The sequence below is a fragment of the Tachypleus tridentatus genome, chromosome 1 (genome assembly GCF_004210375.1).
Source record: "Tachypleus tridentatus isolate NWPU-2018 chromosome 1, ASM421037v1, whole genome shotgun sequence".
Classification (NCBI taxonomy): domain Eukaryota; kingdom Metazoa; phylum Arthropoda; class Merostomata; order Xiphosura; family Limulidae; genus Tachypleus; species Tachypleus tridentatus.
Genome location: NC_134825.1, coordinates 137,333,638 through 137,361,309, shown reverse-complemented (window position 1 = coordinate 137,361,309; position 27,672 = coordinate 137,333,638). Strand labels below are relative to the sequence as shown.

The 27,672-nt window shown below is 33.8% G+C and overlaps 1 protein-coding gene across 4 annotated transcripts in view; it reads right to left on the bottom strand.

Moving 5' to 3' along the window:
• The window catches only part of Las (lipoyl synthase, mitochondrial), a 101,941-nt gene that overhangs the window by 19,162 nt on the left and 55,107 nt on the right, over nucleotides 1-27,672 (bottom strand). For all 4 annotated transcript variants that reach the window (XR_013013702.1, XM_076454275.1, XM_076454261.1 and 1 more), the window contains exons 7-8: nucleotides 22,859-22,987; nucleotides 15,510-15,655 (exon numbers count right to left, since the gene is read on the bottom strand). Coding sequence is in view for 3 of the 4 variants with exons in the window: in XM_076454275.1 (XP_076310390.1) it covers nucleotides 15,510-15,655; nucleotides 22,859-22,987 (275 nt within the window). In the remaining variant the exon portion in view is untranslated. The remainder of the gene's footprint in view (nucleotides 1-15,509; nucleotides 15,656-22,858; nucleotides 22,988-27,672) is intronic.

Below are 27,672 nucleotides of genomic sequence, written 5' to 3'. Positions count from 1 at the left end.
GGGAAGACCAAAGATTGGTCAAATGGACAAAACAATGACTAATCACTAATTACATATCTCTTTGGGAATGACAAAGGGATGGGAGTAAATACCCAGAGTGACGTAAAGAAATTATCCTATGGAATTTAATACAGTTAAGATAGGGAGTAGACAAACAAGAAAAAAAAGAAACAAACAAAAAACAACAAAAAATGAGAATGCATCTGGGAAACTCCATGGGTTGTATCAAAAGAATTCCATAGCTGTAAACAAAGGGAGAGCAGAGCTCCCATATGACTGAAGCTAAGAGGTGGCACCAGAAAATAAATTGCCTCCAAAACCTGCAATAGCTAGCTCTCCAAGACAGAAACCTTAACAGTAACCAGGAGAGGGGATGATTACAAGGTGCTGTGAAACCCGATGGATCACCTGTTCTCAAAAGCCTAACATCAAAGGATTACTGCTGATAGGCTGCATCATCAAGATACCAAAGATACCCCTAAAACAAACATATCATAAAGAAAAAGTGCAAGACAGAGGGCCTGAAGATTTGATTGGTAGAGGAAAATGTCAGAAAGTAAGGCAACCTAATGAAATACATTAACCTAAGTTAACAAGAATAAAATAAAAGAAAATCAAGAGCAAGGTGGAAAAATGCATATACACAAATTGCACCAACCAAACTGCTAGAGTCAAAATGAAAAACCTCTGAAAAAAACAGAAACTGTGGGACTGATCAAAGAAGTTGAGAGAGAGAGAAAGAAAAAAGATGAAAAATAGAAGATATTAAAAGTGAAAGAAAAGCTTCAAGTGATGAAGGCTCATGCAACATGGGAGCTCAAGGATCAGCAAAAAATAACTAGAGAAAACAAAAGACTTATACCTGTGGAATTCAAACAGTGAAGAATGACGGTGAGAACACCTGATCCTCAACAAAATAAAGGAAACAAAAACAATTATGGAAACAAGTGAGGTAAGACATGTTACCACATAGGACAGTTGGTTGGTTGATTGATTTAGTGTTTTGTGGCACAAAGCAGCTATGCTATTGATATCTGGTAAAAAAGGTAAAAGTAAATTCAGTAAAATTCATAAAAGAAATTAAGGTAAAACAAAACAAAGTTTTAAAAAAAAGCATAAAACCAATGTTTACATCTAGTCTACAATGTCAAGAGAAAAACAACAGTAATTTAAGTTGTAAAGGACTTTCTGTAGTGTGACTGTAATAATCATAAGTCACCAGGAAGACTAACAGGTAAGGACAAAAACCACCGTCAGTCACCTGAAGTTTGCCTTTCCAGTCCTGGTTTCGAGTTATTTAATGTTATGACCAGTTTCTAATTTCAAATTGAACAAGATGAATTGTGATTTTTAAAAGGGAGCCACATTAAAAAGGTGTTATGTATAAATTAAAAAACTTAAATGGCACGAAAAAGAACAATGGGCTTTAAAAAAACTAAAAACATTACCAAGGTGGACAGTGTCACCATCACTAATAACACTGTCTAACGTTATGAACAAACTTTGGGACAGAACAGGCTTAAAATAGTACCACCATTGTGAATTGTAACGATGACAGGAAAGTAAAATGTGGTTTATTGTGATCTGAGTGTTACACAAACTACACACTGGTGCATCAGTTCCAGATAAAAGAAAACAAGGAGTTAAAAAACTGTGACCAATGCATAGTCTAGTTAAATCAACTTCCTCTTTCTGATCCTTACAGTAGCAAGACAGCCAGAGTCCAATACAGGGTTTAATTTGGAAAAGCTTGTTTTTTACGTTGCTCACTCCAAGTCGACTGCCAACTGGCACGGAGCCGAGCCTTGAATACAGGACCATAGTCTATGTATGGGACAGGCACAACGGTGATAGTGCCAGAGCAGATAAACTTAGCTGCAGTGTCCGCGAGCTTGTTCCTGCTAAAATATACGTGGCACAGTAAAACTAGATAGAAGTAGATGTTAAAGAGAAATGGGACAGTTGGTTTTGAATATCAGCAAAAACAGGGTGTGAACCAATGTGAAGCAATTCCAGGGCCAGTAGAGAACTAAGTGAGTCAGTATACATTGTTCAATTTCAGTACTGCTTAGCTTCTACGTGATCCAGGGCAAGAGAAATAGCATACAGTTCAGCAGTGAACACAGAAGCTGTAGAGGAGATTCTGCATGCAACCACTGAACCACAACAAACCATAGCAGAGCCCATACAGTCACCTGATTTCAAACCATATGTATAAATAGGAATGGAAGGATGGTTTGAAAGATGTTCAGCAAATAGCAGACAGTATTTCCAATCAGGAGTGTCTACTTTTCTCAGATGACTTAAAGATAGGTCACAATTGGGTACTGTAAGAAGCCATGGTGGGATGGGCTGACCAGTGGATACAGCAATGTTATCCAAGGACAGACCTAATTCATCCAACTGTGCCTGGATACGAAAGGCCAAAAGCAGCAATAGCAGACCATCTGGTCTGAAAGAGCATGGCCGACCAAGGAAGGAAAACACAACCCCAGGTGGAATGCTTTCGTAAGGAATAAAGTTTTGAAGTATACAGTAAAGATAATTGCAAATGGCAGATGTGAAAAGAAGGTTCATGAGACTCTATGTATAAGCTCTGAACTGGGGGAAGTGCGGAAAGCCCCAGTACAGAGCAGAAGTCCTTGATCCTGAATATGGTCTAGCATTTCAGGCCAATGGTCTGGCAGAGCCATACACCAGTGATCCATAGTCGAGTTTCGATCAAATAAGAGCACAATATATCTTTAGCATAGAACGTTGATCCTCTCCCAAAGTGGTGGAAGAAAGGACACGGAGGATGTTCAGTGCACTTGTACATTTGACCTGTAGCTGCTTGATGTGTGGTATAAAGGTTAGCTTACGGTCAAAGATAAGCCCCAAAAGATTAGTCTAAGAGACCACAGGCAGCATAACTTCACCCATACAGAGTTCAGGATAAGGGTGAATACCCTGTTGGTGGTAAAAGTGCATGCAAACGGTTTTAGAGAGAGAGAAGGTAAAGCCATTTGCTGTGGTCCACTTCAGTAAACAATTGAGGACAGTCTGTAGCTGCCGCTCAATATACCTCATGTTCGACGACTGACATGCAATGTGTAAGTCGTCAACATAGAGCCTGTTTGTAACAATGAGAGGGAGTTGTTCAGTGATGGCATTAATTTTTATACTAAAAAGTGTGACACTCAAAACACAGCCCTGAGGGACTCCAAGTTCCTGTAGAAAAGAACGGGAAAGTGTTGAACACACACAAACTCAGAATTTCCTGTCCATAAAAATTTTTTAAATAAAAATGGGCAAATGGCCACGTAACCCATGTATAAGGACGTCTCACAAAATTCCATACCTCGATATTGTATCATAAGCCTTCTCAATGTCAAAGAATATTGACACAAGATGTTGTCATTTGAGAAAGGCTTCTCTGATTGAAGTTTCAAGTCAAATCAGATGGTCTGTGGTGGAGCGCTGTCGTCAGAACACACGCTGAGTGGGCGAGAGGAGATTGTTTGATTCGAGGAACCAAACAAGATGAGCATTAACCATCCTCTCTAAGGTCTTACAGAGACAGCTCGTCAAAGCAATTAGATGGTAGTTTGAAGGAATCTTGGTATCCTTTCAAGGCTTGGAGAAAGGTAGGACAATAGCCTAGCACCAGGCATGAGGAAAAACATTCTTCTGCCAGATCCAGTTAAAAACAACCAGAAGGATAGTAAGAGAAGCAGGAGATAGATGGTGCAGCATGTCATAGTGTATATCATCAAGTCCAACTTATGTACTGCCAGACCGATGAAGGGCCAGTATGAATTCCACCAGTGTAAAGGGACAATTATAATCATAAAGATAATCAGCTCAAAAGAAAAGAGGTGATTGCTCTACCTGAGTTTTGATGGCTAAGAAGGTGGAAGAAGAAGCAGAAGTGCTAGATAACCAGCAAAAGCTTTCATCTAGTGTATCGGCAATGCTCTGGATATCAGCCACTTCCTGGCCACCAGACAGCAAGATCGAGAGGGGGACAGAGTGATATTGCCCACTGACCTTTCAAATTTTGTCCCAAATGACCAACTTAATCCAAGATTCCTTCTGGCTTTGACATCTTACCCATCGAGCATGTGCATGGGCCCACTGGAAAGCGATGCAGTTCAAGAGTGTTGGATATTTATGTAAAGTATCCCATGCCCATTTTTGAGCCTTCCATGCATTGTGGCAGGCAGGATTCCAACATGGACAAGGATATGGTGGAAAATGTGTAGAGGTTTTAGGAATACACTGAGCAGCTACTTCTATAATACAGTCATTTACTGCCGCCACACAGTCGTCTATTGATGGCTTACAGACAATGGCAGGATCAAATTCTGCAAGAGCAGTGAAAGACGGCCAGTTTGCCTGATCCAGCTTCCACCGGGACACGCGAATCGGGTGGCATTGACCACAGCCAGTCTCTCTCAAGGTTATAGGAAAATGATCACTGCCTCGTGGATTATTGTCAACCGTCCATAAGAAATGGGAAAATAATGAAAGGGAGCAAATTGAGAGATCAATAGCAGTAAAGAACTGAATAGGTGCATGGAAATAAGTAGAAGAACCAGTATTGAAAAGAGGAAAGTTGTGATAAGAGAGCATACGTTCTACAGAGCAACCCCTCCTATCAATATCAGCACTTCCCCAGAGGGGATGATGTCCATTATGGTCCCCCAGGATGAAAAAGGGAGATGGCAACTGTTCAATGAGAGCATCAAGGTCTGATTGATCATATGTCTCTCCAGGTGACAGGTAGAGAGAACAAATGGTATGACCCAAGGAAACACGGGTGGCTGTGGCCTCCAAGGGTGTGTTGAGTGGCAAAGACCAAGTGGACACATGCTGATCAACAAACAGTGATGTCGAGAAAACACTTGTAGAGAAATATATATGTAAAAACGGCTCGTTTGGGTTGAGAAAATATTTTACATAGAAGAGCGAACAACGTTTCGACCTTCTTCGGTCATCGTCAGGTTCACAAAGAGAGAGGTAACTGACCGAAAGCTGGCCACATGTTTGAAAGGGGTTGTGTAACTGAGTGTCGGAATGTAGAGGGCGAGCTTAGATGTTTGAATAATTTTATATTATTATTATATTATTTTTTAATATAGATATAAAGGTGTTCCTTTGTATTGGTTTATTTTGGGCTTAAGTTACTGTAAGGCTTCTTTAATTTTCGTTTGTTTATGTTTGTTTCTTTATTTAGTATTTGAGTGTTTTCTATGGTTATGTTATGTTTATTTGTCTTGCAGTGTTCAAAAATGTGTGAAGGTGTTTTTTTATGTTCTTCAAATCTGGTTTTCATTTTTCTACTTGTTTCTCCAATATAGAAGTTGTGGCAGTTATCACATTGTATTTTACAAATAATGTTGGTGTGATATTTGTGATTGTAGTTTTTACATTGTATAGATCTCAGTTTTATGTCTGGTTTTTGAATAAATTTGGTATTAACTGGAATGTCATATTTTGTTACTAGTTTTTGCCAAATGTTGGTTATTTTTTTGCTGATAAACACATCATTACACCCACCACTATACTGATACAGATATGTAGAAGACACGATTGAGGGATTCACATCTACAGAACACACACTTAATTTTTTCAATTACGTTACCGTTATACATCCCAACATCAACTTCACACGTGAACAAGAAGGAAGCAATCAAATATCATTTCTTAACCTCAAAATTACAAGAACCGATACACAATTTAAAACAGAAATCCACCAAAAAATCATCCATACTGGACTATACATTCCTTGGGACCGGGCACATGAAACAAAACAAAAACTCAACATACTAAGAAACCAAATAAACACAGCCATAAAACTATGCTCACCAGATAAAATTAACGATGAATTAGACAAAATAAAACAATACTTCATCAACATCAATAAGTTTCCACCACAAACAGTAGAAAACATTATATGCACACACCTGGACAGAAAGAAACAAAAGTATATATATCTGACAAATCAAAAATTCACAAAACCATATACTGCTGCATACCATATATTCCCAACATCAGCAAAAAAATAACCAACATTTGGCAAAAACTAGTAACAAAATATGACATTCCAGTTAATACCAAATTTATTCAAAAACCAGGCACAAAACTGAGGTCTATACTATGTAAAAACTACAATGACAAACATCACACCAACATTATTTATAAAATACAATGTGATAACTGCCACGACTTCTATATTGGAGAAACAAGTAGAAAAATGGAAACCAGATTTAAAGAACATAAAAAGACATCTTCACACGTTTTTGAACACTGCAAGTCAAATAAACACAACATAACCATAGAAAACACTCAAATACTAAATAAAGAAACAAACATAAACAAATGCAAAATTAAAGAAGCCTTACTTATACGACAACTTAAGCCCAAAATAAACCAATACAAAGGAACACCTTTATATGTATATTAAAAAATAATATAATAAATAATAATAATAAAATAAATAATATAAAATTATTCAAACATCTAAGCTCGCCCTCTACATTCCGACACTCAGTTACACAACCCCTTTCAAACATGTGGCCAGCTTCCGGTCAGTTATCTCTCTCTTTCTTTGTGAACATGACGATAACCAAAGAAGATCAAAACGTTGTTCACTCCTCTGCGTAAAAAAATTTTCTCAACCCAAAGGAGCCGTTTTTACATATATATTGATCCACAAACAGTTCCATCCCTCTATGCACTTATTCACCACACAGCCTGTCATTTCTGAACAAAGAAAACTGCTGAAAGGTGACTGTATCAGCAGGTTTCAAAAATGTTCCCTGTAAGGAGAGACAAACAGGATGGTAGGAAGCAATCAGTGTTTTGATGTCATCTTGAACAGAACATAAACCCTGACAGTTCCATTGTTTCAGGGTGGCCATTTTTATTTATGTGTAGGCAAATTGGGCAGAGAACCCTTCTGTTTATGACCACATCTTTTTTCCTTATTTGAGGGAGGTCTATCGACCTCCATGGATCCTGCCCTGGGTCGATTGGGCAGGTCTTTGTTATTGGAAGAGGATTCCAGAGACTGAGGACATGAACGAATGATTGTTTTGCATCTTGGGGTGAGAGAGGAAGATGGATTCGAGGAAATGCCTGTACCTAGAACCAAAGGATTTGGATCTTTGGGTTTTGTGGAATGTACATAAGGGACAGAGATAGGTCTCAAAGTTAGTTCATCAACTTTTTTAACCATGGAAGTCAAAAGACTTTTCATTTGTTTGGAGAATGATTCTTTAGGAGGCACAGAGAGATTCGTCTGCATTCCCACTGTAGTAGTAAAACGAAGTGCAAGCATACGTCCGAGATGAGGTGGTGGACAGCAATTTTTGAGCCTCAGGGTAGGTTATGTTATGAATCCTTTTCAACCACTGCACCTCTTTTTCTTCTAACCATTTAGGGCAAGAACAAACATAGGACAGGTGAGTGCCATTGCAATTGACACAACGAAGGTCCGTTTCAAACTCATAGGCATCATGGTCCTTGCCACTGCAATGAGCAAGACATGACGTCTTTGAATGACCAAATCAATGACACTGGAAACTTCAGAGAGGGTTTGGAATGTATGGCTGTACTCTGCAATTAAGTTAACCTGCCTTGATGGTGGCAGGCAGAATTGGAGACATAAATGTCAGAATGAGGACATTGGTCAGCACCATAATTCCATCTTTGCGAGTGGAGATACACCTCACTGCAGAAACTCCTTGGGTGGAGAAACCAGCAAGAATCTCCAACTCTGGGATGTTCTTCAAATCCCTCTCAACAATAACTCCTCATGATTAATTCAAAGTAGCATGAGATTTTGCTGCATTCATTTGCCTTTGAATGCAAGAGGAGTTCACTGTGTTGAGATGTGGACGTTTCCACCAATATGTCACCAGATCGAAGCTTTTTTACTGACTTTGGAGAGCCAGCAAGTCCCTCTAGTCCCTTCAGAATGAAAAAGGGAGACATTTGCACCTGAAGGTTTGTCTGAAAGTGAGTACAATGTAAGAAAATGAAGTACAACAGGTGTTGAAGATTCCTTCTCAGAATCTTCAAGATGTGGTAATTTACCTATGAATTGTTTCTTCACTATATTATTTAAGTTCTTATTTGGAGATTCATAATAAAAAAAGGAACATTTCAGTGCCCACTGTTCCCACCCACCATGGAGCCTTATAAGAGGACACACTACAATGTCAAACAAGGAAACTGCAGCAACACCAGGGTTTCATAAGCACTATACTCAAACACCAGCATCAGATATAATGTCCACAACACCTGTTGAAAACATCCAACACTGGTACATGGTTGACCCTAGCCCGAGTGGACCAGCTGATTGACCCAAGGGGGGCCACTTCAAGGCCGCCTGTCTTCAGGAATTCAAGGCCATAGTGGTGTGTTAGGGTTGGACCCTTCAACCACCAGGATCCTCTCCTACCCTTCACGAGTTGCCACACACGGCAAACACGTGGGTGGATGTTTAGATCCCAGAGGAGGTAAACTGAAAGAATAGGACTTTCCCTCGAAGGTCCCCTCACCACATACAGGAATCCACATCAAGGGGTATAGGACAGACTCAGCTGAAGTAACAGAAGCAAATGCTGGGAATCACATCAAAAACCAGAATGGAACTAACCACATGGTGCATGACAATGATAATACCACTCAATGCCTGATGTTTCCAGTCATAATTATAGTGCTGGATGACAACTGAGAGGGAATGTCCAATATCAGATGTCAAAAACATGGAAACTTGAATACATGATTTAGTTTAACTATGAAACTGATTTTGTTGGAGTTTATTATGCTGAAATATCAAATATATCACAGACTACAAGTTGTTTTTTTCTTTTTTTCCAGAAATGAGCCAAGTATGCTGACAGTGCATAAGCCTAACGATGGCTGTGAATATAACAGGACAAAACCCAAAACAACAGGAACAAATAATTGGAACATATGTCCCAAAAAAATAAATTTAAGTAAAAGAAAATCAAATTGAAGATGATGAAAATGTGGTATCATTCTTACATATAATCAAGAAACTTATGGAAAGACATTAAAAGGTAACAAAATTTTAATATAATAAATGCAGATCTACAATAATTCCTAAATAGATACATTTGCAGACAAGCAGTGCCAATAAAAGAATGAGCCTTTGTTCAAATGATAGCACATGAAGGACGAGCTGTCTTCACAGTAATGGAAGTCTACACTCTAATGATGATTACATCCACAGTCTGGCACAATACAAACTGAAATGTGTAGGGACAGAAACTTTGTTCCAGGCTTGTGGCATGTACAGAAATTTACACATTAGTGCACATCTTTGTTGTGCAGAGATGTTGTAATGGTCTAAAACACAAACAGTCACTTCAACCAGGGTTGAAAAACAAAAACAAATTTATAAATTTTATAATGCACTTGTTTGAAAGTTCATCTTGAATTTCTTTGATTCTCAAATTTAATAAATTAGTTTTTTGTGTTTTAATCCTGATTGTAGTGGTTGTTCATGTTTTGGACCTCTACACTGGCACCCAAACAGGGACCCTTTCATGTTGGTTATTTGAATTTTGCCTTTTGAGTGGATTGTTTTCAGTTCAGGACAAAAGAAACACCATGCAATTTGACAGTGAACATGGTAATTAGCCATGGCAGGATGGGCTGATCATCGGATTCAGAAAGATCATCCAATTACAGGCCTGATTCAGCCAACTGTGCCTAGATATAAAGATCAAAAGGAGATTTGGCACACTGTCTATTCTGAAAAAGCACAACCCAAAAACCCACGAGTTAAAGTCTTACCTTAAAATTAAATATTAAAAAATACATCTAAATATAGATTTTAGTGAGTCACATGGTATGTTGAATGCAGACTGTTTAAAATTAGATGTTTGTAATGTCAAAATACTAAGTCTATATTTTTGTACAAATTAGGAACTTAAATTGCTAATATTCACAAGCTAGAATATAAAATAAGAAACTCGTATCTTTTTATTTTGCTGAGGTATGGCTTATGTACTGAATCATACACAATGGCATCATTCAACTCTTTCCATTTTTTAAAGCAGTCCTTTATAATATACTTATTTGAAAAGATAGCACGTGGATAACTAATCAACAAATTAAAATGTCCACAGAGTGGCTTTTCCCATTATTTTAACCTTTGAAAACTATACAATGTTCTTTTGATCCAAGTTTTCAAGAAGACAGATTGTTTTCAGTCTGCTTGAAGTGTCATTGTTTTTTTAATCTAAATACATCTTACTTACTTAGCTTAATAAGTTGTAAGGAATTCTATGCTATCAGTATAATTGTGATTTTTTAGTTACTTTGGTCTAACTTACACTGTGGTACTCGCTTCAGGTGGCACTGACCATGACTAATCTACCTCAAACTTATGATAAAATGATCAGTGCCCCATGGTTCACTGGGTTCACTGTCAATCTTCCACGAAAAATGAGAAAAGAAAGTGAAGAGGAACAGATAGTTCAATGCCAGTAAAGTACTAACTAGGACAATGAAAACAGGTAAATGAGCCAGTATTGAGGAGAAATAGGTTGTGATCTGAGAGCATATGCTTTAAAGAATGACCACTCACACAAATATTTGCACCACCCTAAAAGAGATTGAATTCATTAAGTTTTTCAAGATGAAAAAGGGAAGACAGCAACTGTCTGAGCATCAAGGTTGTTATATCATAAGTCTATCTGGAAGACAAGTAGAGAGAACAATGATGGAACAACCCACTGAGATATGGACAGCTACAGCTTCCAAGGAAATGGCAAAGACAACATGCTGGTTAGCCTCCAATGCTCCATCTCCACTGACTTGTCTATCACACAACCTGTCATTCCAGGATAATGATGAGAGAAATTGACCAAGGCCTTAATATCATCCAAATTAGAATAAAGTCCTTGACATTTTCACTGTATCTTTCTGTTTGTAACCATGACATTTTCCTTTAATAGAAATAAGTCTGCTGATCTTCATGGAATCTGCCTTGGGTTTACTGGACAGATCTCTGTTAAAAGAAAGAGACTCCAGTGACTAAGGGTGTATGTGATTTTGGAGCCAAAGGAGATGGACCCAATCAGTCACTGAAAGCAATGGTGAGGACAGAGACAGAAGTATACACAGACTTGTTAACATGTGCAACCATGAAGGACAAATAACTTTTCACATGGTGTGAGAAAGATTGATACATCTGTCCATACTCCCTTTGTAGCTGTGGGATGGAGAGAAGCAGGATATGTCCAAGATAGAAAATGGGGCAACAATTTCTGTGCCTCAGGATAAGACTTTGTTTATAGTATATGTTTACACTATACCTCTTTCTCCTCCACCCACCTAGGGGAAGATCAAATGCAAGAGGAGTGGGAATCATAACAAATAATGCAGTGAAAGTCCAGTTGACACACATAATATCATGGTCTTTTTCACTGCAGTGAGCACATGTCAGAGAACCATAATAAGATGCCTTCAAATGTCTGAACCACTGTCATTGGAAACACTTGAGAGAATTATGCATATAAGGTGGTACCTTACAGTTCAGATAACCTGCCTTCAGGCTCATGTAAATGTCAACATAAGAACACTGGTAAGCAGCATAATTCCTTCTTTACAAGTGAAGATATGTCACACAGCAAAATCTCCTTGGCTGGAGAAACCAGCAATAATCTCCATCTTGGAAATGTTTCTTACAGCCTTCTCAACAATCACTCTTTGGAAGGAATTCAAAGTTGCATGGTAAGTAGCCTCAATAGGTATATTCTAAATGATCTTTGAATTCAGGAGGAGTTCACTGTGTTTTGATATAGATTATTTCAACAAGATGCCCCCAAAATGTAGCTTCTTTACTGACTCTGGAGAACAAGTAAGCCTGTGTAACCCATTCTGAATAAACAGAGTAGAAATTTGCTCTAAAGGTTTGTCTGGAAAAATGAGGTACTAGTGCAGAAGGGAGTGGAAACTGTTTTTCAAAGTCTTACAAACAGTTATTTTTCTTTATTTTTCAAGCACAGCATTATGGAGATGCCAGTTTCATGGGAACTACAGATAAATATCAGTATTAGAAACAATTTCCACAACACCCAGTGAGAATGTGCAACATAAGTAGTTCACTGGGTATGTTTACCTGGTATAATCAGTTCATTCCATACTCTGCCATAATTGCTGAAACTTTATATTAATTATGAAAGAAGTGTATCAAGTATAAATGGACCTTTCAGTGTGAAAATGCATTTCAAAAAAAATAAAAATAAAGTAAGCTTCATGTACATCCCTTGTCTTACAACTTTCCAAAAATGAGCAAACATTTTTTTTTTATCTAAAACTTTGGATTGGGAGCAGTTCTGCATCATAAAATTACCATAGCATAACATAATGTTTTGGGACAACATGGAACATATTGGTCCATCTCAGCTGTTCTATTTTATAGAATAAAATAATTTTTAAAGAATCTCAAAACAAGCTCTTATAATTCATATATTTATCAAGTTTTTCTTTAATTCATTTAAATTCTAAAGGCCAACCACTCTGAAATAATTTATACTTTTGTCCCCTAATCCTACTATTCTTACTGTTAAATATGAAGAAAGATGATGCATCAACACAATCAATTCCCTTTACAATCTTAAATATCTCAGTCAGATTCTTCCCTTCTTTTTTTCAAGAGAAAGCAATATGAGACATTTCAGCCTCTCCTCATTTGACAACCCCTCCATTCTAAGCACCATTCTAGCAACCATTCTCTGAACCATTTCAAACAAATCAATGTATTTCCTAGGGTAAGGAGACCAAGAATGAACATAATATTCCAAATGGGATCTGACCAGTTATCTATACAATGAAATTATAACCTCTTTAGAATTGCATTCAATATTTCTGTAGATACAACCTAAAATCCTATTTGCCTTGCCACTAGCAACAACACACTGCTTGGATGGTTTAAGAGATTTATCAACTATTACACCAATATCCTTTTCTTTCTTGATACTGTTCAGGTTATTCCCATCTAAATTATGCCTGTAATTCAAATTATGATAACCCACATGCATTTTCTTGCATTTATCATAATTTAAACACATTTGCCATTTATTTGACCAAAATCAATAAATGATCTAAATCCTTTTGTGAATCAGCTGCATCCTCTCTGCAGCTAGCAACAACCAAGACCTTAATATCATCTGCAAATGTAAGTTATTGACTATTCCGCCTTTGTCTATGTCATTGATGTAAATGAAAAAGAGCAAAGATCCTATGACTGAGCCTTGAGATACTCCACTTGTGATATTAATCCAATTTGACTTAACTCCATTTTTAACAACCCTCTGCTTTCTTTCATCCAGCCAATCTTCTATTCAAACTGTTTATCTCCCACACTTTTAAACATAATTCTTTTTATAAGCCTTGTATGTGACACTTTGTAAAATGCTTTCTGAAAATCCAGATACACGAAATTTACACCCTTACCTCATCTACATAAGCAGTAACCTTTTCAAATAACTTCAAAACATTTGTGAGGCAAAATTTCCCCTTTATATAAATCATGTTGGCAATCCAATAAAACTCTACACTTTGTTAAATGACTTTGTAAAGCATATTTTAACAGACTTTCCAAAACTATTCACACAACTGATGCAAGACTAATGGGAAGATAATTATTGGGAATATTTTTATTACCTCCCTTGAATAAAGGAGTTACATTAGCTAACTTCCAATCATGTGGTACCCACTGCCTACCATTCAAAGACTGTCAAAAAATAGAAGTAAATGGCTCAAACATCTAATCTTAAACCTCCTTTAAAAACTCTTGAGAAACTATTATCTGTTCCAAGAGAGGTATCATTTTTTAAACTTTGCAATTTTTTCTTAACCAGCTCAGAATAAATGTAGTCATCTTGTTTGATCTCATTTTCATTTATCAGCTGCTCAAGATGTGAAATACTGCTCAAATCTTTGTTAGTAAAAACTGAAGAAAAAACAAAATTTAACAACCCAACCATCTCATAATTTTCAGCTAATAGTTTTCCTTTATCATCCCTTAAGGGTTCTACCTTTATTCTATTTTTTTTTTTTTTTTTTTTTTGCCTTTAATGTATTTAAAGAAATCTAACTGTTAATTTTTACATTTTGAGTCAAACTTTTTTGATAATTCCTTTTTGATGTCTTTATTTCCTGTTTCACCCACTTTCTTGATAATCTATAATCTTTTTAAGTCTCCAGTCATACCTGCTTTTCTTCAATTTTATCCCTTAAACTCTTTGTGAGGCAACCTGATTTTTTACTTGTCTTGCCAAACCCAGTAAAATCATCAGAAATATATGACTTAATGATAAAATTTAGAGAAAATTTCTTAAAAGAGAAGTTCATACATTAAATTCTATAAGATTTGCACAGAATACTTCATTAAAAATGCCACATCCTATACAAAAAAATATACAATAATATGTTCTTAAACTACAATGTAATATACATGTAAAAATGCAGGAAAATTTGCCAGAACTTGCTACCCAATGTTAGGTAACCTTGAAAGATAGAAAAATAATCATGTATTTCCTTACCTACAGGCAATTTGTATAAATAAGAAACCATCAGAATCAGAGTGAAAAAAAATCTGCTTTGACAAACCATAACTACCAAATTAAACATTTAATTTAGAGTAAAAAAATGCCAGGTATATTTCAAAAAAGAAAATAAAACATTAAAAACACAAGCAAACATAACCTGAAACAGTCCTATGAAATGCAGCTAAAGATTACCTAGCTAAGGAGAAAGTCCTAGCTCTACAGTGAAAATACATTAATCTTCTGTGTGAGATTAATTACAAAAATGGTACTGAAAAAAATATTTTCACTGGACACTTGTATTTATCTATGAAGAAAACAAACATATTTGCTTATACTGGTATCATGACTATCCAAGATATCAGTGGAAAAAAACATCAGTGTTTCTCTAAATGGGTAGTTAGTACAAATATTTTTTTGAATTTTAGTCATTTTTGTAACATACAACAAGTTGTGATCTTAAGTGACACTCTTATTTCAAATACAAAAAGCTTACATTTATATTTGTAATTTGTTTATTGGCAATGTATATGGATCTCAATACAACAAATGACTAGTTAGTTTCATTAAATCCTTTTTAAATACAGTATTTGAAATCATTTTTTAATTCTTATAATATTAATACCCCAATTATGAAATTTATTTTGTATTGTTGGCTTAGTATATGAACTTGACACTGACTTCAACCTATTGAGCTTGTTAAATATTTTAAAACATACTGAAATTGTAGCTAAATGTATTTTAATCATGAGGTTACAACTGATTACATAATACATTTCAGTTTTAGTGTACTTGTTTATGACTTTAACTTTTCCACTATTAGTTTATTTATTTATTACAGCTATCTTCTTACCATAACAGCTGCAATAAAATTGAAATACTAACACATGACTGAGCTCTAAATATTGTAGCAAGAATATGAATATAGATCACCTTCCATAGTTTTTTTTATTTGCTCATCATTTTCTCCAAAACCTAGCATGAGTGAGGTCTTTGTAACAATATCAGGCCGAACTTGCTTTGCTTGATGCAAGACCCCAAGAGACTGGTGATAGTTAGCTCGTGGATCTCTCACGTACCTGTTCAAATAAAATGTTTTAACTTTTTATAAGCATTGTTTAATGTGGATGTTACTCAGTTATGCAACCAATGCATTATAAGCTCAGGAATAAATTTTATTTATCATCAAAATTACAAAAAAAAAGAGAAACAGTTACAAACTGAGTGATAATAAAAACAAATAATGTAACCTTTAACTCTAACTCTGTAGTCTTAAGTACTATATTAACATTTAATCACTTAGGTACAAAAGTTAATTAGTCCTCACAGTAGTCAAATATACAAATAAAGGGAGAGAAAACAAATTTTCAGCTGAAGACCTCAATTAGTTCTTCAGACAGCTAAGGCTACATGTTCATAAAATCTTTTGGTTAGAATAACTGGGAATTTGAAAATAATGGATAAGAAAATATTAAAATATACACAAAAATAATAGAAAATGGATACTGTACTTTATCAAAGATATTTAAATTACAAAAATCTTTCATTTCTTTCTGTATATATTTACAATTCATCAATTTAAATATTAATTAGATAATTAAAACTTGTAATCATACTTTAATGACTGTTTTCCATTTACAAGTTTTTAGTAAAAAATAACATAAAATGTAATGTTATAAACACTGAGACCTGAACATAAAACCAATGATTCACAATGAAAAGGAAACCTTCATATTCTACTTCTGAGTTTAACATTTGTTCAATAACCCTACATTAAAGTTTGAATGTTAACACTTATCTATGTTTAGTGACCAATAGTGTACAAAATCATGCATTCAGAGAGCCTCCATTGTTTTGGTACAAATTACGATTAATTTATTTTGTTTTCCTGTTATAAATTCTCATGTATGTGTGCGAGCGCAGATAATAATATGTATCAAAATACCAGAATATGGATTTTGGTATTTGCAACAAAGATACAGTAATTAGAATTTAATTTTTATTATCAGTACTTACATAAATATATATTAAAGATTTGATTTCTGATTTTGCTAAATTAACATTAAATTGAGATAATTTTCTATTATAACATTCAAGCAGTTTGTTACTACCAACACTGATAAAGTAGATTAGTTTTGGATTCACATGTAGTCAATGTTTATGCACAAATTTTATTTAATGAAATGAAAAATACATAATAAATAAATATAATTATACTAAATATGAAAGGAAACAATTAAAAATAGTAGTATACTTTCTAAGTATATATATTTCAAAATTATCTGTTTACACAGCATCAGTTATTTAAAACTCTTATTGCATTGAAATTTTTATTCATTTAGTAAATAAATTTACTAACATGTAGCTACTATTTAATTTATCAGCTTCTGAATTTTCATGCAATTATTTATAAATATATTTTCACTAAATTATGGAGGCTAACTTTTCCACAAAATACTTTTTAGTATCAGTTAATAATACTTATGTATTTTTATATTCTGCTACATTGATTACTTTATTTCTATTAGCAAATGAAATTATGAACTCTCTAAAATCTGTTTAGTAGGGCCTTAGGAAGAATAAAATAATAACAGTAATTATTAAGTACATTATTTAGATCTTAATATTTTTTTACTGAAAGAAGAATCAATTTCCTCTTTTTTTTAAGAATAAAAATTTAAGTTTCCCATATTTGGTCTATCCTTTCTCAGTATTATAGTTTCTTATATGTTTTTGAAGAAATGATTATCTAACAATTGTAAAGATAAACAACTATGTTTCAATAACAGTATTTGATTCTAGATAAATGTGATTTACTAATACATTAATATTTAATGAATATCAGAACTAGAAAAGTATGAAAGTCTGTAAACTCTTAATAACATTAAAAATGTCAATGTTTTAAATAAGGAATCCTTTAGTCTTTCAAAATTTGTAGTGCATACTGGAGGGATTTACACATTTTGATAAAAGTTATGAAAAAATGACATTCACACTCCACATAAATATAAACGAATACACCTTTATTTAAACCAACATTTCATCTTTGTGAAGATTTTCCACTTGCATCAGCACACTTCTGTGAAAGATGAATGTGTAAAAGTAGCTAACAAGGAGGGTACTCTGCATGTGAAACTGGATGCTTTTGCCAAGAATCAAACAAAATCAGACATAAAGATGCAGGATGGGAAGATTGGGATGTAGAATATGGAATCAAGGTTAATGAAGAAAGGAGGAAGAAAGCTGAAAAGATACAGGTAATGACAGGAGCATACATTGTAATCGTAGAAACCAAGGCTGCACTGGATCACTGGGTGTATTCAGAAGGATGTGACAAGGAGTGGAATGGTCAAAAGAAACAATCCAATGAAGTAACTGGATTAGAGGGTGCACATAAAGTTATTTGTGTGACCAATTCTGGCTGAACATATCAAATGCAAAAGCCTATGGATGCAGTACAGGTGACCAAAAGAGGGGAAACTTGGTATTGAGGCTCATGAAAAAAACATTCACTTGGAGAGAAGTTTATTGGTGGGAAAGGTCCCTGACAATGAACAGATCTTATGACCACTCTGTGGAATACATCCAGTCTGGGCAAACAAAATGATCCACAGCTAAATTGAAAGTACCCAGCACCTGATACATGATAAGGCATTGGTCCAGCACAAAAGATTTAATGCCTGTAAACAAAGATCTCTCGTAAAGCACTCCAAGATGGGCAAACTGAAGGTAAGGTGAAGACTACAGTGCTATCAGGATATGGAAATAAGCACAGGAAACATCCATTTTTGTCATTTATTGTGGATAAAGCCATCTTAGCAGATGGAAATAAAACCTCTAGAAGGATGTTGAACTGGTTCAGTTGCTTACTGCAAAAGTAAATCTTGAATTACTTCTGGCATGTCACAGGATCTTGGGGAGGAGGAGAGAAAACCAGGTGAAGAGAGACAGAAGGGGAGATTATACTGCACCCAAGTTTAATCAGTGATTTGTATAGAGAAATAACCATCCCTTTGAATATGTAATAAATATATCTACAAATACTCCATATAATTCTATTAGCTTTATTACTAGTAACAGAGCACTGCCTTGAAGATTTGAGTGATGTATTCACTATTTGTGAGTACTCTTTTATTCAGCTGTGATATTCAGTAGGCTCCAATGAACAGGGCTTTGAATACATTATAATAAAAATATTTTGAATGTTATATCAACATATCACATGTCAATCACAGCTAATATAAAGTTGCAGCAGAACATAATACATTAGAACCACTGATTATAAAGATATGTTCAGATGCAAGATTTAGAATTTTGAAAATGGGGATATTTCTTCTACTTAATGACACTGGAAAACAAAAGAATATGGATCAACTGATGAATCAGGACCATCCAGAAAGAGATCTGCAATAAGTTGCATCTAAACAAGTGCATCATCTTGTAAGAGATGAAAATTTGAGAACACAAAGGTCAGTAACAGAAGCCACCCACATGCCCAAGAGAAACGTATACAAAACATAATCAAGAATATCTGTTTGTAAATGAGACAAAAAAAGTGTAGGTTCACCATAATAAAGCTTATAATCGTATCTCCCATATATAGACCTTGAAATAGACAGTCCAAAGAAACCAAAAATGTTTTCAAAGAGAAAATAAGATCTTAACATATCCCCATAAGATAAACCTCACATTCTTAGAATCATCTTAGTAGTCCTCTATTGAACCCTTTTCAATAAGTCAATATTATTTCTCAGGTAAGAGGAACAGAAACGACCACAGCATTTAAAATTAAGACCAATTAGTGATCTATATTAAAATAATTACCTCCATGGAGTTGTAATAAATACTTATAAACACAATCTAAAATTTCTGTGAGATTGAACTCTTGAAATAAGCAAAAGGAAACTGATGTTCATGTACTCTGAATGTGATGAGCTCTGCAGAAGACAGTCTTGTGACATAGCCCTTTGAAATGGAAACTATGCTGCAGAGCTATTATGAAGAAGCACGGTTGTCACACAGAACATGACTAAACATGGTGGCATGGACTATAATGATATAGTGAAGGCCCAGAATTGTTTTCATATAACATAAGCAATCTCTGCATATTAAATGTGTGAACCACATTATAACCATCTAAATGTATATTATATTACCAATATTTGTCCAGTTACTTCTGCATCATTCTGTAGTACCTCAACATCCTCAATATAGGTAGAAATACTCAACAGTTCAAATTCACCCCAAAACTTTGTTGTATAACTTACCAATTAAGCCTCTATTAATACAATCGATTTAAATAAAAAAAATATTACAGCTTTATTTAATTCCAGTATAAACGGAATAGTAAGTAGTTTCCAAAACCAATAACAACAGATTTCAAGTTTTTTACTTTAAATAACTAACTTAAAAGCAAGAAATTCCCTCTTGTATCTGTCTGTTACTCTATTCACCACCTGCCTATCTTAAGGATGATTCTAATTAGTGCATATACAAAACATATTCCAATCTGTGATGATGAGAAAACCCACTTGAAGAGAAAATTATATATTTAATAATGGCTGAAATGAGTAGAGAGGCACTAATAGAGGAGTGAACAAATTTTCGACCTTCATCAGTCATCATCAGGTTCACAAAGAAAGAAAGGGTTACTGACCAGTAGCTGATCACATGTTTGAAGGCGGTTTTGTAATTGAGTGTAGGAATGTAGAGGGCGTGCTTAGATGTGGGATATATTTATTAATGTATGTATAAAGGTGTTCCTTTGTATTGGTTTATTTTGGGTGTGAGGTGTTGTATAAGTAAGGCTTCTTTAATTTTGTGTTTGTTTATGTTTGTTTCTTTGTGAACCTGACAATGACCAAAGAAGGTCAAAACGTTTTTTGCTGCTCTATTAGTGCTTTCTCTACACATTCTAGCCATTTTTAAATATACAAAACATATTCCACTAAAATTTTCTTGTATCAGGAACAATTTACCAACTAAGTGTCCACAATAATGGACTGTACTAAAAAAAAAGAAAAGATGTTATCTATTTACTATCTATGCTTGACACTTCTACTTTTATAGGATTTAAATTTTATTACTTTAAATATTATAAATTTGTCATAAATTCATAAATTTTCAAGGGACAAAAGAGTCTATTAGCCCATCAAGGATATCTATTCCAGCTCTCAACTATAACCACCCCAAAGTACTTATGTATTCATCCAAACTTTTCTTGAACTCAGTTAAATCTTCTACTTTTACTGATGGCAGCTCATTCCAAAAACCAACCACCATGTTTGAAAAATAATACTGCCTAAACTGCCAAAATTTGAATTTATGATCCAATGCCCTATCGTTTTCACTACTAGACATAAAAGCGTTTGATAGGCCTATATCATAAACACCCTTAATAACCTTAACCATAATGAAATTCCATATGATTTTCTCCTTTCCAGAGAAAAACACATTTAGAGATTTAAGTCTTTCCTTATAGAACAATTCCACCATCCAAGCTATCATCTTCCCAGGCTCTACTATGAACCTTTTCAAAATATGTAATGTCCTTTTTGAGAAAAGAACCTCAAAACTGTACAGAGTACTTTAAAAGACCTCATAAGTGATCTATCTGTACAGTTAAACAATAATATCTCTTGTCTTGTATTCAATATTTCTATAGATGCAAAATCCTGCTAGTCCTACTACTAGCTACAATACACTGTTTAGACGACTTAAGTGATTTTTTTGATCAACCACAGTATTTAACGTATTCCCATTTAAACTGTAAAAATAATTTGATTTGTGAAAAACCTATATGCGTCAAATGATTTAAATCTCCCTACAACATCTCTGATACAGTTAGCTATCTCAAAAATCTTAATGTCATTTGCAAAATTCAAAATTTTGTTAATCATTCCAAAGTCAATAACACTAATATAAATCAAAAACAGCAGATGACCCAGCACAGAGCCCTAAGGTACACCACTTGTTAAGTGTGACCAAGTCTGATCTAAATCCATTTGTTACTACTCTTTGCTTTTTATTCTCTGAACAATTTTCTATCCAATTATTAACATATCTTCCACACCCATATATTTAATTTTTGTAAAAAAAATTTTGGTGGGCATCTTATCAAATACTTTCTGAAAATCAAGGTAAACCAAATCCACAGTATTTCCTTCATCAACTCTTGCAGAAATATCTTCAAAGAATATTAGAATGTTGTTAAATACATTCCTTTAGTGAAACCATGCTGACTCTTTGATACAATATCACACTGCATTACAACTGTAAAACCATAGAAATGAAATATATTTATTGTTTTTGATGTAGAACTATAACAACTTCCAAAAGTAAATCTGGCTGGATAACTTTGACTTGTATTACATTTATAAAGACAAAATCATTTCTAAATGTATGCAGTTCAAATTGTTTCATAATTTTTTGATCATCCATTTTACTTAGCTAAAAAAATGTTTTACATTGGGCATAAAATTTATAAATTTCTGATAATGGAATGTTTTATATTTTCTTTCCAATGAAAATTATTAATACAATCAGTTGCATCCATCCTGTCAAATATCAAACACTAATTGGTAGTTTTATTCCACTGTAAGTCTAATGATAAGCAAATGGACATAAATACAGTAAAAAACCAACTCATTTAAATCATATTTTCCATTGGGATGCAAATATCATTGAAAACCTTTTAAATAGTTCTACCAGGGTTGATTGCTAATTTACGACATGCCAATCCTAGTAACTAAAGTTGAACTTAACACTAAACTTTCTGGTAAATGGCTCTGGGAACATACTCTTGTAAAAAAAAAAAAAACAACATATGATATGATACTCTCAAATTCAAATGCCAAAGCAAATGACATACTTCCACTGTAATGTAATACCTTAAAACTATCAAACATTCTCATTACACAACCTTACTTGTATATGCAGAAACAAGCTCTGTAAGGAACACAAAAAAGTGACTTCAAACACACATTAATTATATAATGTTTATATTAGTACATATGTGAGAGAACAGCACTGCCAGAAAAAAAATCTTGACTTGAGGTATAACTGTACATTTAATAAAACTATATGTACACATAACAGAGGCTTTGAAATACAAAAATAATATGAGTAATCTTACAAAAACAAAAATGTTCCTAGATGAAAAGTAATTTTTACATTCAAATATCATAAATCTTGATATCAGCACATTGAAAATTTATCTTATGCTACGGGAAAAATTCAACTGAATAAAAATATTCACTAATTTTTTCTATGCTAAAACATACTTTTGGTATTCTTCAACTGTTTCAATATTGTGAGCAAAAACATCCAACCCAGACAGAACAACTGTTTTAATAGCTTCTGTATTTCCTTGAAAATCAGGTGTTAGACACTCCACTAATAAAGAGGCTTTCCTAGAAAAATAAAGATTCATTTTACCATATTTCTCAACAAGAATGTAAATTAAATTTTTTTCTACATCTTGCCATAGTGAATATGGATAAATTTTGATCTTAAAAGTACATGATGTACAGGATGTCTCAGAAGTCTGAACCCATAGAAAAAAATAGACATAATATTTTTAAAATTCAACAACCATATTTCTAATGCCACTTGTACATCTTTCACAAAAAAATACCCCAATGGCACAGTGTACTAAGAACTGATATGTTAATTGCATTCAATTTAATAAACAAATAGTGTATTTCTCCCTATGGATCCAGACTTCTAGGACACCATGTATATTGTAAATATGCTTGTTTTTAATCACAGAGTTGGATGAGCTATAACACAAACAAGAGGAAAATTTTTTTTTTTCAGATTTAGGTCATTAATCTTTTTATGATAATGAAAAAATATATTTTTTCCACCACATGATGAAAGCATATACACACTAATCATTTAGTCTGAGAACATAATTTTGTAAGACATGTCACAGAACTAATCCACTAAACATTTTCTCTATTATTATGTATTATGAAATAGACTTTCATAAAAACAAAATACTTTATCTTCACAATTATTGTACTTGATTTAGCATGATGTATAAAATTATCATTAGAAAAGAAAAAAATGCTACAGATACTGTTTTCAGCAGAAATCCAACAGCACTGGTTTTGTGTTATACTTCAACTTGTAAAAAAATTTATCAAAATCTACAAATGTTATGTGAACTCTTTCATTATCTTCATGAACTTTTTTTAAACAATTAATATCATTAGTATATGAGATGTCTCAATATAAAATAGAGATAAGTCCAATGACTTCTACAGTTATTTTATATAAACCTTTCTGCTCTTTGAACTAGTTATTAACACCTTATAATCTGCATTGTTTTAATCTTATTTTAATATTATGCATTTCTTTGATGACAGTTAAACACTTGAAAGTAAAGCTTATGATTTAAAAGATTCACTAGATGATATAAAGTAGTGAAATAAAACATGTAAAGTGTGAACAGTAAGTTTCCTTGTTTACAAAAACTAAAGAGAAATTCTGATAGGTAAAGATGAAAGAGACACAGTGTAGATATATGCTTGCAATTAAAAAGTGTATATAAATTCTCATAAGAATTCCTTAGAAACTATTCAAATACAAATGAAACTAAAACATTCATAAACATGTCTGTAAATGAGTATGAGAAAATGAGGGAACACTAACTCTTTAAGCTTCAGATTTATAAAAACAAATTACAGCTTGTGATGATAAATAGTGTACATACCATATTACGCTGATGACACAAACCATAAGGTTACAAGCTCATCTATTCATTTTAAAATGTAATTTTCAAGTAATACATAAGTAGATTTTTATCAAATTACTAAGCACAAGGTGATTGTTGACACTGGCTAAATATTTCAATAAGAGTGACAAATTTTGATCAGTTTTTTTGTTTACAAAGGATAATTCTGATAAAAATATGATCTTGAGATTAGCACCTTTCTATTCAGAATTAAGTGGATATATGAGCATATATATTTATTATTTTTTATTATATTGACCTTCCAGTCATGCCTAGCTAACATTACATATTTTGCATTGACATGGTGTATGTGCACTTATGTTAGGTATCCAGTATTATAGAACTGACCTTTAGTTTTCCCTGTCTTGGTTGCATATTAGTGGACTAGTATTTTCCATTATACAGTCATATTTCTATTATTATACATTATATATGAATATAGATTAATACTATTTATAAATATGTTGTTAAACTTATTTTTCTTAAACTATAGAACAACAAATTAAGAAGTAAAGCAAACAATTATTTTTCTTATTATGACTTTTGTACTTGGCTGCTGCTGGACATAGCTGCTAAGCCTTTCAAAATTTTGCATGTGAAGAATATAAATAAACAATTTTTTTGAAATGTGATATATATATACACACGTAAATAACCAGAAAATCATAAGTAACTACACTGATACCACATAATTTCACTATAATTTATTTAAATTTTAAAAATATGAAACTTCAAGAAGACTAAAGAAAGCACTTAACTCATTGAAATCTTGGATTGACATAAAGTTGTAGCATTTTCAAAGATTAAATTGATGGGAAAACTACTCTGGAAGTATTCTAAACTATTGTTTGGATATTCAAATGTCAAATATCAAAGTAAGAGTATATAAGGGGCCATTTCAAAACATGGAAAAAGTTGAATGGGGCCTCAATGTTTGAAACAGTACATAACCCATATCTCAGCAAAATAAAAATTTATGAGGTTCTTATTTTATATTTTAGCCTGCAAATATTAATAATTTGAGTTCCTAATTTGTACAAAACTACAGACTTAGTATTTTGACATCACAAACATCTAATTTAAAACAGTGCTGCATTAAACATAACTTGTGATTTACTAAAACCTCTATTTAAATGTGTGCTTTTAATATTTATTTTTAAATTAAAAAATTAACTCACATATAATATTAAAGTTTGAATTATAATCTACAATTTGATTCCAAACTTACTGATATAAATTCATTGAATAGTAGCTTAATAAAAGTAAACAAAAGCAATGACGTGGTCTTTGAATCCCGACCTGTTGCAAAAGGGTTAAGTTACATTCAAAACAAAAAATCAGCTGGAATTTCAGCTCAGTTGTTTATGTTTATTGATGAAAGAAATGCACACAGGAGACCATCAAATCCTATTCTGAAATGCAGACTGATCTTAATTCAGTCAAACAAAAATGGCAGGGAAGAGCAGCAATCCCCTTCTTCTTTACTCATGTTAGTCTAGGGTAAACATGTTTAACGTTCAAAACACTGCAAAAAAAAAACCTACAAACAGTGATGCTGAACACCTCATCTCTATAGGAGGCATTATTGACTTTAACAGCTGCACAGTGCAGGCTTAAAAATAAATATACCTTGTCAGATAACACTTGATACTCAGTAGGATCTGTATATCTGAAAATGTCCATGTAAAGAAAAGGGGAATCTACTCACTAACAGGATAAACTGGAAATCAAGGTGGTGAAGGGATGTAGATAGTAACCTGCAGAGTAGCAAACAGCCATATAATAAAGGATATGTGAAATAAATGCATGGAGAATAGTCTACACACCAGCACGAACTTTATCTTCCAATGGAGAACAGACTTCATGATAACAAGAAATCCACTTGAAGGAAAAATGTATTCTCAAGATGGCTGGTATGGGTATTAAAACTTTAATTAAAATAAAGTACAGAACAATGTTTTGACCTTCTTCTGTCATCTTCAGGTTAACCTCGTTGTATTCTCAAGATAGCTAGTATAGATATCAAAACTTTAATTAAAATAAAGTACAGAACAACATTTCGACCTTCTTAGGTCATCTTTGTTAACGTGAAGATGACTTAAGAAGCTCAAAACATTACTTAACAATTACAAATATTTTCAATAGTATAAAACATTCAATTTAACTAATACTGTTAATATACTGTGAAGAATATGATGTATTTGACTGTATTTACTCAGTAGGTTGAAAAAAAACAAGACTGCATCAAGGTGTTTGTTCCAGAGTCAAAATATTTGTTCTTAGAATTGTCTTTTCAAAATTAGGGTGCATTCTCCACAACGTAGTGTCTCACAAGGCATAAAATACAGTAAGTGGTGCAGAAAAAGAGCTTCTGCACCTTGAGCAGCAAACCTTCCTATGCAGCCTTAAAAGAAAAAATCAAATGTGAAGAGAATAGCTCATATGCAAAGGAACCAGAAGCAGCCAGTCATCCATGTAATGGTGGAAATGAAGGCTGGTGGAATGGAAAAAAACAGGTGAATACCTTGACTATACAAGAAGAAACACAGGGAGCCAAAGCCAACCCCAATAGAAAAGCCTGGAGTTCATAGGCAAAACATTGGTGAACAAAGTGAAGAAAATGCTGTGATTTTGGGACAATGGGAATAGGTAGAGGTCAGCCTCTGAAAGATACAAATTTGTCAAACAAAGACAAGGAGTGAAAAATCCATCAAAGAGATAAGCAGGGCTCCAGAGTTAATCAAGAAAATGGCTCACAGAAGAGAGACTGATGACAAAGCACTAGTCCCCGATCTCTGTGGGAGCTATGAACAAATAGGAAAAGAAACCAGACTGCAAAGAATCCCTCAGCACCCTTGTGAAGCAGATCTAGAATTGTCTCAGAAAGATGCGAGCAGGAAAACAGATGAGGGGAAATGAAACAAAGAACTAGTCTTTCATAAAGAACCCTCAGAACCCAAGGGTCTATGGTGAAGGAATCTGAAATAGTAGCAAAATATAAAAGCCTGATCCAAACTGGACCTATTCCCCACATATTCCCCAGGAGTGCCAAATCCATCGATGAACAAACCATTGGGTAACCTCATAGAGCTGTGTAACTGGCATTGGTAAAAGACAGAAAGAATGGGGAAGAGATATGAAAACAGTTCAGGAAGAGATTGAAGCAAATAGCAAGTCAATGAAGACAAACTAACTGCAGTTGAAACAGCAGTGGCAGTAGTAATGTGAAAATTAAAATGCATTTAAGTTAAGAGTGGAAGGAGAAAATTGAAACAGAGAGCTCCAAAAAACCTCATAGTGAAATAAAAGACATATAATGCTACCACTCACAAATGAAAATTTCAGAACTCAAGTGTA